The 13898-nt window shown below is 45.6% G+C and overlaps 1 protein-coding gene across 1 annotated transcript; it reads left to right on the forward strand.

Annotated features, from left to right (window-relative positions):
• The first annotated feature begins 6254 nt into the window (after positions 1–6254).
• Positions 6255–13852, forward strand: LOC308142974 (methylmalonate-semialdehyde/malonate-semialdehyde dehydrogenase [acylating], mitochondrial-like). Its single transcript, XM_080513605.1, has 12 exons — positions 6255–6414; positions 6740–6784; positions 8018–8092; positions 8465–8626; positions 8719–8797; positions 9708–10010; positions 10269–10390; positions 10636–10825; positions 10928–11109; positions 12008–12187; positions 12651–12749; positions 12864–13852. Exons 1-12 carry the CDS (start codon positions 6376–6378, stop codon positions 12966–12968), a joined length of 1581 nt encoding a protein of 526 aa, XP_080369731.1. The 5' UTR covers positions 6255–6375; the 3' UTR covers positions 12969–13852.
• Positions 13853–13898: the final 46 nt, after the last annotated feature.

Below are 13898 nucleotides of genomic sequence, written 5' to 3' on the forward strand. Positions count from 1 at the left end.
GAATGCGAGTGTGCCAGTGTTTGTGCGTGCGTGCATGTGCATGTGTGCCGGGGGATAGCATACTAAGCAGACCCCACTGCATCAATAGAAGTGCTGTTCATCAGCATTTACATCTCCCCCCCTTGGTGTGTGTTTTTTTTTCTCTTCTTTTTCTATTCACACCGAATCACAAGAAAGGCAGTGTTACCTTGATGTGTTGTTTATCTTGTGGCTCGGGAATCAATATTTCTTATTTTTACCTGTGGCTGATGACTTGTGCTGAACCAAGTGATCCAGCTAAATTCTAAATACTGTATTTAGATGTGAATCCTTGCACCGTTGTGACGTGATGTCCTTATGACCTGGGATTTTCTTCCGGGAGGAAGAAAGCCGAAGGATTACTCTTTGAATACCAATACGGCCTTCTCGAGTAATTATTCAGCACAATATTGACCAGCCAGCCATATTCCGATATCCAGATATGGTAAGCGTGAAAACACATCTATAATATAAGGACACTTTTAGTCATCGTATGTGGACCAGTTATATGCACACACAAGTTTTGGCCAGCCCTATCCAAGTTTTAACACCCTAATTCAGTGAAATCGTGAGCATTTATCTTGTGAAGGGTAGAAATTTGGGTCACTGAATGTGAAGCTGGCCCACGGAACCGCCTCAGAGCCCAGGAATCACACACCACTCCTCTGGCATCATGTGAAACAGAGCCGAGCACCAACAGTGAGTACATTCACACAGCAGCCCGAGCAAATAGAAGCAGCAAAATGAGGCGTGGGCCTGGTTTCACTGGTGTAGCAGTTACAATGGTGCCTCGGGCACTCATGAATAATAAGATATCTGATAACTAATGCCAGACATAAAGACAGGACCATTACACCTCATCCGTCATGAGCATCAGCAGGGCCACATCTCCACCTACCCTCCTCCATCACCTGGCAACATGCCCCTCTCCAAACAGACACTACCTATTATCAGTTTCTTTACTTGGGTTAATTTACACTCCATCACGGCTCAACGATTGATGTATAATTTGCATATCTGCTCGGTTTTTAAACAGCGGGCTGTCCTATCGCCGGATGCTCTGGGCTGATTATTTAAATAAAGCGCAACTAAACACAGATATCTCTGAACATCTCAGAATCAATCTTTCTCTGCACACATCTGCGAGCTGGCTGGGAAATGAGAACATGAGCCATGATTCTCAGCTTTACCTGTAGGGAGGGAGGTAGGGAAGGGGGGGTGGGGGGTGGGGGGGAGAAACACAGGATGCAGCCAAATAAACCAACATTGCCTGCCAATTGGAGATGCTTTTTTTTTTTTTTTTTTTTTTGACCTTGCGGTGCAGGTCCTGGGCTGGTGGGTTACAGCCACAACCCCTTTCACAAGGGAAAACCTGAGCCCATTGAGATGCGTCCTGCGAGAACTACTTCCAAGTCAATATTTTACCTCTCGAACGCACACACACCCCCCCCCCCCCCTCCTCCTCCCTCCACCCCCCCCTAAAGAGTTCAAGGGCTGCGATTCACACCGATCCCAACCTGTGAAATGTTGAATTTACCTTGCAGATGAAACATCAAGTCAAAGGGAGGTGGGTTTGAGCACATTTCCTCCCGGGGGGGCTGAGAGCATACTGACAGAGCCACAAAAATAAATAAATAAATAAAAACGGACCGACGGATCCTTTTGGAGATTATTCAGGTGTCCCGGAAAAAAAAAAAACACGCGTCTTGGTTTGTTACAACATGTGAGGGCCTGCGAAACCCGCGATGTCCTTCACGAAATCCATAACCGGCAGATAAAGGACGATTCCTCCTCGATCGCCTCACGCCAGCGAAATGTCACGCTTTTCTTTTCTTTTTCTTTTTTTCTTTTTTTTTCCCAGCCCCGCTTTTTTCTTGTTAAATTCCCCGTCGTAGGAAAAAGGATGCTGGAGCCTGGAGGGTCCCGGTGTGGCCGCGAGGAGGCTGCAGCTGTGCGGGATCGCCTCTACTGCGCATCCGCCCGTGTGTGCGCGCGTGTGTGAGAGAGAGAGAGAGAGAGAGAGAGAGAGAGAGAGAGAGAGAGAGAGTGTGTGTATGTGTGTGTATGTGTATGTGTGTGTGTGCACCTCCACCAGAGAAAACGCCTTTGTAGCGACAGGCTGCCTCAATCTCTCCAGCGCGGTGAGTGACTGCCTGGTGCCGCGCGGAATCCGGCCAGATGTTCGTCTCGCTTTCAGGGGGCTGCGCCGGCGACGCAGGGCTCAGTGCGAGTTAATCCAGATTGACTGAAAGGTTGCTGCCGTAATATATCCACTCCACCACCCCCTCACCTCCCCACCCCCCCTCCTCGCCTGCCCCCGGACTACTGTCAACCACCGACCCGGCTCCATTTCTGACCAGAGGTGCTGTGCTCGGAATGGTAATCGGTGCGCTCTGGAGCTGCACAGAGACCATTTGTGTGCGCAGACAGATGCAGTGCCTCCCTCCCAGCCTATCTCACAGGCTGGCATCATCATTTATTCATGTAGATTGAACTCCACTGCACGAAAAATGCAGTGGACCAATAATATTCTACAAGAATGATTAAAAAAGAAGAAGAAGAAGAAAAATGTGAAAAGATCAGATTTGGCCCGACAGTTACTAAACGGGGCTTTCAGATGCTTGCCATTTGGATCAAAGCTTCTGCAGGTACATCGGGTCTGGGTGAAGTCAAATATAAAAGCCTATAGCTGAACATTCTTGCATGCATTACATGGATTATTGGCAAGAAAGTGTTGAGTTGGCTAAACACAGAAAAGGCTTGTGATCCCTCTGGGTCCGCTTGGCACTCGACCCAACCACTATCTGATTCAATGGTCCTTTGGTCTTTTGTGCATGTTTGCAAAGTCACCCACATGTGAAGAAGTTTATTACAGTATATGGCCAATCCTTTAAGGGGTCGGTGTAGGAAAACAGTGGCCCATACGTCCCCCAGGCCAGTCAGCACTTTGAAATAGGTGACTGTTGTCATCCAGAGAATTACCCCAGCAGATCAATATCTCCATCCAGTTACATCCACTTTAGATCAATATAAATAGTCCAAGTGTTTTAGACATCCATAGTGATCCAGAAGCCGGAATGACAAAAGCTCTTTGAACAGCTGATCATGCTGCGTACTGACAGACACATAAAAATAATAGTTGCAGTCAGTCTTTGTTGTTTCACTCTCTCGGTGTGGAATCGCCCAGTGATCACATTATTCAGGGCTTCATCTTTGGAGGAAAGAAGACACGCTCACAGCCGGTGGAATCACAATGCAGAATGTTTATTCGGCATTCACGACACACCAGCATTTTGCTGGTGGGATGTGTTAATGTCAAAGCTCCGCCGTGTGACCCGTCGTGTGAAGTGTCCCACCGGAGTCATTGTCGAACTGACGCTCGGGTGACGCGAACCGGCGCTGACATGCATCGAGTTCCGTTGTGCCCCTTCCCCGCCGTGACTCAGGTCGGGTTCTCGCTCTCTCTCTCTCTCTCTCTCTCTCCCTCCTTGACCCACGTTCATCCAGGAACCGCTGCCAGGTGAGGTTGTCCGCCTGAACACCCGTGCGACCCTTCCTCTCCAGGAAGAGACCCATGGTGTCCCGCCGGGGGTCGGCGATGCTGCGACTCCACGTGACCTCTGTGACCCCCAGCAGCTCGCGCACACCAGCAGAGATGACCTGCAGAGTGCAACGGCGCGCTTCAGTCCCACGACGACAAAGGCTGTTCACATTTTTCAAACCTCATTAATTAAAGTAAGTCATGCTGTTAAGTGAGTCTTTCAACAGCTTTCTTGCATAATAAGCACAAAGAATGAGTCAGACTCCCCCCCCCCCCACCAAAAAAAATTAATTAAACCCAAACAAAACCCAAGAACAGGCTTAAAGTTTAAACCATAATAAATGTGAACCAGAGAGAATAGGAACACACCTTTACTAAGTCAGTCTCCTGACCCTTCATTATCAACTGAAAGAATCTAGTTTGATGTTGTGACAGGCTGAAGCAGTCTGATAGATAAAGGCGTTCTTTGCCAATTTAGCTGTGACCTCAGGGAGACGATGAGAGAAAACGGCGACTGTTACTGTAAACAGCATATATGTGACGGAGCAGATCTGAGGTGTTTCTGCTGGCAGTGATGCTCGGGTAAAACACACAACTTTAATTGGCTGTGGCACCATTCAAAAAAAAAAAATGTGCAAGTGCCAAACGCGACGTGCTAAAATAGAAAAAAAAAAATCCTGCAGGAAGGAGGAATACAACTGATAAAGCGGGTCACCTGTGTTGAGATATATTTACCACTGCCCAACCAAAAACGCCACCATAGTGAAGTGCCTCATATGGTAAAGAAAGAGAATGCAGAAGCAAAGATTTATGCAAGCGTAAACAATTGTAAACCAATACCACCAGTTGAGTAACAACCATATAGGGATAAAAGTGAACATTACACAAAGAGGAATAGTACCTGCACAACATCTCCAGGCAGGGAGTTACATTTAAAAAAAAAAAAAAACCCTGGTCACCTTCAGTGAAAATGGTTCTGCTATAGGATCGCAGATACTATAGGCGAAATCCAGACCAATTGAGGCAGTGAAAAACCAGAAGTGACATCTTGAAATCAATTGCACGGCTCCGACGTAACGAGTGAAGGGGCAGCGAGGATCGCTATCATGTGGTCACTTCTCCGGCACGTTAAAAGCCTGACAATGGCGTTTTGACTCAAATCCAATCTTTGAATGTGTTCCCTGCTGATAGGCTACCAGATTAAAGTGCAATAGAGTAAAAAAAAAAAAGAAGAAGAAAAAGAGGTGAAAATGTGACTCATAATTTAGTCACCAACTACAGTATAGAGAATAAGAACAAACGTTTTTTTCAAGCACTGTTGGCTGCATGTTCAAGCATTATAGAGGATTGATTGAGGAGTCACATTGCTGATCCTGGTGTACAGGGCCATTCTGTATCATCACAGGTCAAATAAGTAAAAATAAAATCCAGATTAGCAACATTGTGATCAAAGTAAAAATGGTGTCCACACGAACAGATTCAGTGAAGTGGGGATGACAAACCTGGATGGCATTCAAATGAGTGGATTGGCATTCATTAAGAAGTAATGGTTGAGTCTTTCATCATAAAATGTTAATAAAAAAAAAAAAAAGCTTTAAAATGAGGGGTGTTTAAACCTGAAGGGGTGGATGGTGGACAGCAAATAACAGCTGGCCCACTGTATTTGGACTCTCTGAAATAAAGCTTTTGAAAACCAATGGGGAAAGCAACGTGAAGGCTGCTTGGGAAAATATTAAACCACTTACCAAGCGGTAAACAAACTAAAATGAACTAGTTAAAAAAGATTGTTTCAGAATCAGTCAGATCATAGGATTAGTTTGAGCAGGAGGCAAAGCCATCATTGAGGATGTTCTGGTACCACTCAGCTTGTTGAAACTTCCTTGAAGGCTGTAGGAGCTGCTTTTATTTGATATGTAAACAAGTATACTTAATAACATAAATCTCCTGTGAAGTTTGGAATATAAAAAAAAAAATTAAAGTAAGAGTTCCTGTCTTGTCTTGATACCTGCATGTCTTCAAAATGTGTGACTCCCAGTCTTGGCAAGGAAGAGCAATTGACATAAATGAGCTTTCTCCCAGTGATGTAGTTCTCTGTGAAACATGCCTGCAACAGAAAAGTATAATGAGGAAACGACTTTGTTGCAGACTGACAGACACTTGTTCTCTATGTTTGGTTGGAACTTACTTTGTACTGTGGGAATCCTATAGACTCAATCCATCTCGCAACCTCATGACGATCCCACTGAAGGAACTCCATGTTGCCCGTAGCCATGTTGCCATGGAAACCCTTACCTGCCACAGAGCGTTAATAAGAATGTCCTTCAAGATCCGCAATAACCTTTAGGCCATTTAGAAAAATCTACGTGTTTGAATAATAACTTCACAGAAAGCGTCGAGTTTTATTAAGCCAATAAATGAACATTAAGTGCCAGATTTCACCAAAAAAATGTGATTTTTGAGAGATTAGTCAATTTACTGAAACGACTTTTTTTCCTCGGCAAGTCAGCCAATCAACGCCCTGTGATTTAGGGAGGGTGGCTCTATGGGCGTCGTGATTGGCTTACAAATGAACAAGTCCCACCCATTGGGACCAGAAACAGCCAATCGAGACACGCAAAAATAAAGCAGATCAACAACTTATATGGATAGCTGCGTATTGGTAGTAACACGTCTGTACCTTTTTGTAGATTCGTAATAACGCGCAGCAGCGTGTCCGCTGGAACAACTTCTCTCCACTTTGGTGTGTGTGTTGTGTGGTGGGTCGGTTGAAGGGCTTTGGAGCAGGAAAAAAAACAAAAGACACCTGACACTCCACAATGGCAGCACTTCTCCTCCGGTCAATAAGAAGCACAAAGGTAAAACAAACAACATACTTTTGTTTTACAAAACTGCTCGTTTTTGCCTATGCAACTCCACACGGCTAACGAGCTGTTAGCTAGCAAAGTGGCTAACATTCTCGCCGCACATCGTTTCACCCCTATTTCTTTCTTTTCTAAAATACATTTATTATTCATGTTAAAGTTGGAAACCAAAAGCAGAGGACGTGCTTGCACAAGCAATAGTGACAGTGGATAAGTGGAGCCGTCATGTGTGTCTCCTGGACTGGGGTTTAGGTGGAGCTTGCTTTGTGTTGAATCGGAATCTGAAGGCATTAATGTTGTGGTGTTTTATTTCTTGCAGCCCCTTCAGCTGGGTCGCATGTGCTTCTCCTCCTCTTCCTCAGTGGTAAGAACTCTCGCTCTGCTTGTGTAACTCGGCTGCGAGTGGATGTCACGTGTACAACGCAACGTCTCGAGGTCCTGTTTTTAAAGTGTCTCATTTAGTCCCATTATGAACTTAACTTGATTGCCACCAATGATACTTGTCGAACACGTCTCTATAAAAAGACCGATGTTAGTTTTTTTTACTGGAACAGATGTTCGTGTGCCTCGACACTTCAAATGAAGCCAATCACACATTTATTTCTTTGCCTTTGCATGTCTTTTCTTTGAATGCTGAAAAGTCGGAAGTGCATCTATTGTTATGTGTTCCGATGTTATTTTTGGCTTTGGAAAAGAACAAGCAATCCATATTGTGTACTGGCTCAGTCAGTCTTGGTTGCAGAGAACTAGAGCCCGTTTAAAATTGAACCAGGTTATAATCTGAATAAGTTTTCTGTACATCATGCAGCCGATGCAGTAAAACAAAATCCATAATGAAAGGCCAGGAGAGGAATTGGACCTGAGACCTCCTGCTGTGAATTTAAATAACTACAACCTGTTCCACTGCTCCCTTACCTAATGATTACATAACTTCCACGTTGGGGTGAAGGTCATGATTTTGTCGGCATCTATTTATTTATTTGTATATATTTTACCAACTTTGCACAGAAACTACTCGACCAAATTGCATGAAGTCTTCAGGGATTATTTGTTGTCATCTAAGGAGCTAGTTAATTAGATTTTTAGGATCGAACAGCTCCTGGAAAGGTGACTTTTGTTAACGACTCGAACAAATCCCAAAAAGTTGGGTCACCTTTGACGACTGCGACAAAATGTTCCATACAAAGCAGATAGGAGAGGCACCTCCATAAAGGTGATCAAAGGAGATCAGCGTCTTGTCGCCATGAAGATGCCGAGTCCAAGAATAATCGTTATATTCTTTACGCATTGAAATTTATTTAGTTTTTTTTTAATCAAGTTGTGGCCAAATGTTTCATTATTTTTAAATAGCTGCTGCTTCTTTTGAAGCCGAAAACGAAAGATTACTGGAACGTAGTCGTTAGTACTGTCACAGCACAAATAGTAAGTCTGGGTTAAACTTGTTGGATCCTTTCTGTGTGGTCACTTTATTTCAAATATATATTTATATATGGTCTGAAAAGCTTCACAATGTTGTAATGACAGATGTCCTCAATGAACTTCGAATGATGCCAGCAGCCAGTCAGGGATTTGATCATATGCCTTTGTGATCCTCTAGCCCACCACCAAGCTGTTCATTGATGGCAAGTTTGTCGAGTCCAGCACGTCCGAGTGGCTCGACATCCACAACCCTGTAAGTACCCGCAGATAACTGCACTCAGGCTGGAGGAACACGAGCCGGGCTGGCACTTTGTTGTCGCTGGTGAATCTTGGAAAGAAGAAAAGTCAATTCCCCCCCCTCCCTTTCTCAAAAGCACACTTATTCTATAAAGAAACTGGCTCAGCTGCACAGTGTTTCTTGTTTTGATGTCCTCTAAAAGCTCTGCCTGGTGTACAGCTATCAAATTTAATGCTGAGCGAGCGATTAGAGCATGCACAACTGTCCATTAACTCTCATCACATCACATTTCTGACCTCTGGAAAAAAAGCAAATATTTTTGGTGATGATATTAATGGAATAAAGTACATGTCATAATGGGCTCCCGGTCTGTCTCGTGCCTCTCAGGCCACCAATGAAGTGGTGGGACGAGTTCCCAAAGCCACCCAGGAGGAGATGCTGGCAGCGGCGGACTCCTGCTCCAGAGCCTTCCACTCCTGGTCCGACACGTCCATCCTCAGCCGGCAGCAGATATTCCTGCGCTACCAGCAGCTCATCAAGGACAACATCGTAGGAAACCTGCCGCTCGCCCACCTTCCTTCAGCCACTGACGTTCCAGACGTGCTCCTCATTTTCAACCCCCCACCCCTCTGATATTTCAGAAAGAATTGGCGAAACTGATCACCCTGGAGCAGGGCAAGACTCTGGCCGATGCAGAGGGGGACGTCTTTAGAGGACTGCGTAAGTAACTGCTTAGCTTCTGGTGGCGCTATTAGGTTTTCAGATCCTAATTGGATTAAAGTGCTGCTAAATACATAGTAGAGAGCCGGAGCCCCTGTTGAAATCATTGTCCGTAGGATATTTAAGTGTACTGTTGAAGTCATTTTGCCAAATCGACATTTAAACAGTTTCTCATGAGGACTTTTTTATTATTATTTTTTTAAAGTCTTTAGTCATAAGCAACTAGAACTCCACAGTCGTCCTGCTGTGCAGCACTATTCCGTCCTGAAAAAGTGGCTGCCTGGTTTATTCCTCTTCTTTCGGTGTCGTGCTTTTAGCTGCATACTATATTAAGATAATTATGCAGTTCCCCTCACTGAGGTGCACTTGTTCACTTTGGCAGCCTCACATCAGCAGGAATCATGTTGAGAAATTAAAAGAGCTCCGCGCACTCACAAACCGAAAGATGATGTATTTTGCTTATTACTAGACAGCGCTGCCAAATATATATATATATATATTTTTTTTTTGGTCTTTTTTTCTTTCCAAATGACTTAATACTTGGTGCAGAGCCCAGTGTTTGGGGTGTTCATATTCCTCCAGTGTGCTCACTTTTCTTTTCCATTATCAGCTGAAAGACAGGCCCCGTCTGCAGGTGTACTGCCAGCAGCGGGGATTTCTTACAGCACTGAGGCTAATGATGCTTGAAGTTTTCCACAAGTTTTATTACAGAAAACACGTGAAATGACACTGATAGGTTTTTTTTAGATGTTTTTTAAATTATTGTTCTTGAGTAAAAGACTCAAGTAGAAACTTTTCTAATTAAATTGCAATTTGGACACAAAAGCGTCTCGTTCTGTAAATAGCGATGTTGACAATGGGACGCCAGGTGTGTTTATTTAGACACTCAAACCACTTGTTCGCGCCTCAGAGGTGGTGGAGCACGCCTGCAGCATCACGTCCCTCATGCTGGGCGAGACCCTGCCCTCCATCACCAAGGACATGGACACGTACACCTACCGCCTGCCCATCGGCGTGTGCGCCGGCATCGCGCCGTTCAACTTCCCCGCCATGATTCCCCTCTGGATGTTCCCCATCGGAATGGTGTGCGGCAACACCTACCTGATGAAGCCGTCGGAGCGGGTCCCCGGCTGCACCATGCTTCTGGCCAAATTGCTCCAGGACGCCGGCGCTCCAGATGGCACGCTTAACATCATCCACGGGCAGCACGCAGGTGAGAGAGAGTGTGTGTGTATGTGTGTGTGTGTGTGTGTGTGTGAGATAAACAACAAAGAAAAAGTCCAAGGAGGCCTGGAACACTAATCATACACCCCCCTGGCAATATGTAAATAGCACATTTTCCATATGTGCCGCTGGTGTTTGTAAGTAATTTGCAGGTGTTTGAAGCAGAAGGATTCAGATCTGGGGATCAGTTCTCGTGTGTCTCGATACAAAACGGTGCCTTTTTTTCAGTTTTTTTGCTTCGTTGCAGCGGTGAATTTCATCTGCGACCATCCCGCCATCAAAGCCATCAGCTTTGTGGGCTCCAACCAGGCTGGAGAGTACATCTACGAGCGCGGCTCCAAGAACGGCAAGCGAGTGCAGTCCAACATGGTACTACACCAAACGCACCGCTCACACATTGGGGAACTCATTATTCTCGTTCCCTGTGATGACCTACATAACCAAATCGCTCCTCTTGTTGTGGATGAGAAACGTGCGAGGGAAGATTCTGGCTGCCGGTCAATCTCCGTGAGGTTTACGGCGCACGCCATTCGCGCCGCCTCCGGTGTCCCACGGCCTCTTGGAGAGAAGTCCTCCAGAGTTGTTCTGTCCTACATGTTTTTTTTGCATTTCAGGGTGCCAAGAACCACGGCGTGGTGATGCCCGACGCCAACAAAGAGAACACCATCAACCAGCTGGTGGGCGCCGCCTTCGGGGCAGCCGGCCAGCGCTGCATGGCGCTCTCCACCGCTATTTTCGTCGGGGAGTCTCGCGACTGGCTGCCGGAGCTGGTGGAGCGCTCCAGATCCCTGCGCGTCAACGCAGGTAGGGCTCGACTTTTTTTGAACCCGCGTCCACTCGGGGATGTCATCATCGGTTTTGACGTCACACGACGATGAGAAGTATTTTAAACGGCGTGCTTTAAAGGCGACCAGCCCGGAGCCGACGTGGGTCCGCTGATCTCGCCTGAGGCCAAGGCCCGGGTGGAGTCTCTGATCCAGACCGGGGTGGACGAAGGTGCCAAGCTGCTGCTGGACGGGAGAAACGTCAACGTGAAAGGATACGAGAACGGAAACTTTGTGGGGCCCACCATCATCGGCAATGTTTCGGTGAGACGCAGTGTGTAATTTAGAACACCGTATTTTTTGGGATATTATGATGTTGATAAATACAAATTCTCTCTCAGCATCATGACAGAGGAAAAAATTGGCACTTCATTGCAAACTCAGTGCAAAATGTTAACTTTGATGCTGTAAAAGAATTTCTCTCAAGTATTTCTATTTTAAATTCTCCAATCCGGCTTCCAATTTTACAAACCTGTCACAAAGTTCAATGATGCTCATTATGACTATTTAATCCTCTCTTCAGGCAAGTGGGCAACATGCCTTTCTAGACATGTTTAGAGTTGGAAGAATCCAGTTGACGCATGCAAAAACAAACGGTATTCTGGAAAAAAGCCAACTTGCCTGAAGAGAAGGGGGGGGAAAAAGGTTTTTTTTTTGGTCGCCTTCTTTAAGGGCCTGTTTTCTGACATCTGTCACTGAACTGAAGTTTTTCTATACAAATCAATCCTGCCCGGTAGATTCTTGTGTGCTCACCCACAAATGCATATTCCTTACAAGTGTCGTAGAAAAAAAGGGGTAAATAAGTAGTTTTTGTGACCACGACTTCACATTGCTAAAAACATTCCAACGAAAATGTTTCCCAAATTTTTTTCTGTGTAGGTTATAAAGCAAACGGCTAGAGATCTTACAAGCAGCCTCGCTGAGACGTGTGTGATTTCCTAGATTTCATATAAATCTACAGACATAAACATAGCTGTTAATGTACAAATGTATAAAGCCTTGTAAGTGCAGCTTCCCCCACACGTTGAGGTTTCTGGTGCCGAGTGTCGAACATTCGGCTAAAAATAGAAAGCGGCTGTAAGTGTTATGACACGCATTTTAAAGCCGTGGTTCGGCGTTCCCTGGATCCGGTCTGTGAACGTCGTCCCGTTTGCCCCCTCAGCCCAACATGACCTGTTACAAAGAGGAGATCTTCGGCCCGGTGCTGGTCGTCCTGGAGGCGGACGGCCTGGACGAGGCCATCTCCCTGATCAACAGCAACCCTTACGGCAACGGCACCGCCATCTTCACCACCAACGGCGCCACCGCGCGCAAATACACACACGAGGTGGACGTGGGCCAGGTGAGAGGAGGGTGTTTCAAAAACACTGGCTACAAGGGCAACGGGGCGTGACTTTGGTGTTACATTTTTAAAAAATTTTTAAACCTCCAGGCAGTCGGCTGGGTGAGACGTGGAGTAAAGCGTTTGGTGTGGGAGGTGTTTTTTTTGGTTTCAGAGGGAAGAAGGTTCACGAGAAGTGAGAATATTTATTGGACAGAAGTCAGCGGTTCATGCTGCCAGATATCACCTGCCGGTTATATTGTAGAAAGAGAGTCTCCCGGAGCCAGTTTCTGGTGGATTAATATGAGTATTTTGACATTGAGGCGTTTAAGGGACCTTAAATGTCATTGGCGAATATCTATTTTGTGTTGTTTTCGTGTTTTTCTCTCCGGTTTTCTGAACGCTATGTAGGCTATCCTTGGATACTTTCTTCTTTTTTTTTTTTTTCCATACGAATCCTCGATGCGTGTTTGCATTTGTGCAGATTGGCGTGAACGTACCTATCCCCGTTCCACTCCCCATGTTCTCCTTCACCGGCTCCAGAGGTTCTTTCAGGGGCGACACCAACTTTTATGGCAAACAGGTGAATAAACATCGACACATCGCGCCTCTGGGCCACCAGGATGGTCCCTGTTCAAAATGTCTTAACGTCCACCGGGCTGCTCTCTGAGGCGTCTGTTCTCCGTCTTTCCACCAGGGCATCCAGTTCTACACGCAGATCAAGACCGTGACGTCGCAGTGGAAGGCCGAGGACGCCACCGTGACCAGCCCGGCTGTTACCATGCCGACCATGGGTCGCTAAGTTCAGAGCCTCCGTCCCCATCGCCAGTGACTCCTTTACATGCCTTAATTGAAGCAAAAGGAGGTGTCGGAATGAAGGTCACATGTCCTTTTCACTGCTGAGAAATGTGATTATTAGTGTAGGCTTGTTTAAACTCTCTGGACACAAATCTCACTTCTCCTTTACGGCTGAGGGAGATAAACTGGGCTAACTCCGATTGGTGCTGAGAGCCTCTTTAATAGCTTTGTTGTGTTTGTTTTTTGTTTTTTTTTCTTTCTTTGTGCCCGTTTCTCTCTCCTGCTCATTTCCTGTATTGATCCAGGGGATCACGAGTTAATCGTGCTCAGTCATTTTCATAATCCACAGAGTGCTCCGGCGTCACATTTCTTTAAAGTCCACTGGAGAAGCTGCAGGGATCAGGGATTCTTTTATTTTTCTCTCCTGAGCACCAACATCCTCCGTTGTCCCTCGAGTTACACTCCTGTTTATGTGAATTGAAGGAAAGTCACCAGAACATGGACACAACCATGTTGTCACTCCACTACAACTATAGTAGTTGCTTCTCTTCCTTTTTAAATGTTTACTGGATCCGACTGTTAGTACGTGTACGTCTTATGTTGCGTGTCCGGTAGAAATTCACAGTTTCGGAATGCCCATGAATGGTATACAAGTTGCTGTGTTTTTATATGTACGACACATTCGATGCTCTCAATTGAGCATTATATTGGAATTTATGGGACGGGAATCTTTAGTTTTGCTACGGTTACATTATAAAACTGCACATGTTTTCATTCAAGACTTGGAGCTACATTCAGCCTGATTCTCTCAACACGCCGAAGGAACATTTGAGATTGTTACTTGATGCTTGAATAAAAACATTGTGATTTGACTCACTTGAATTGTGATCTCAGTTAAAATGGTGGTGTGTTCTTGAAGCAAGTTTATATCGAT

Source organism: Blennius ocellaris (genome assembly GCF_963422515.1).
Source record: "Blennius ocellaris genome assembly, chromosome: 18".
NCBI lineage: Eukaryota > Metazoa > Chordata > Actinopteri > Blenniiformes > Blenniidae > Blennius > Blennius ocellaris.

What these genes read in the sequence shown, in the direction of transcription:
- LOC308142974 (XM_080513605.1), top strand. Translation starts at nt 6,376, where the DNA reads ATGGCAGCACTTCTCCTCCGGTCAATAAGAAGCACAAAG. An exon ending in TCTCCTCCTCTTCCTCAGTG is followed by an intron (nt 6,785 to 8,017) that starts GTAAGAACTCTC and finishes GTGATCCTCTAG; the next exon opens with CCCACCACCAAGCTGTTCAT. An exon ending in AGCTCATCAAGGACAACATC is followed by an intron (nt 8,627 to 8,718) that starts GTAGGAAACCTG and finishes CTGATATTTCAG; the next exon opens with AAAGAATTGGCGAAACTGAT.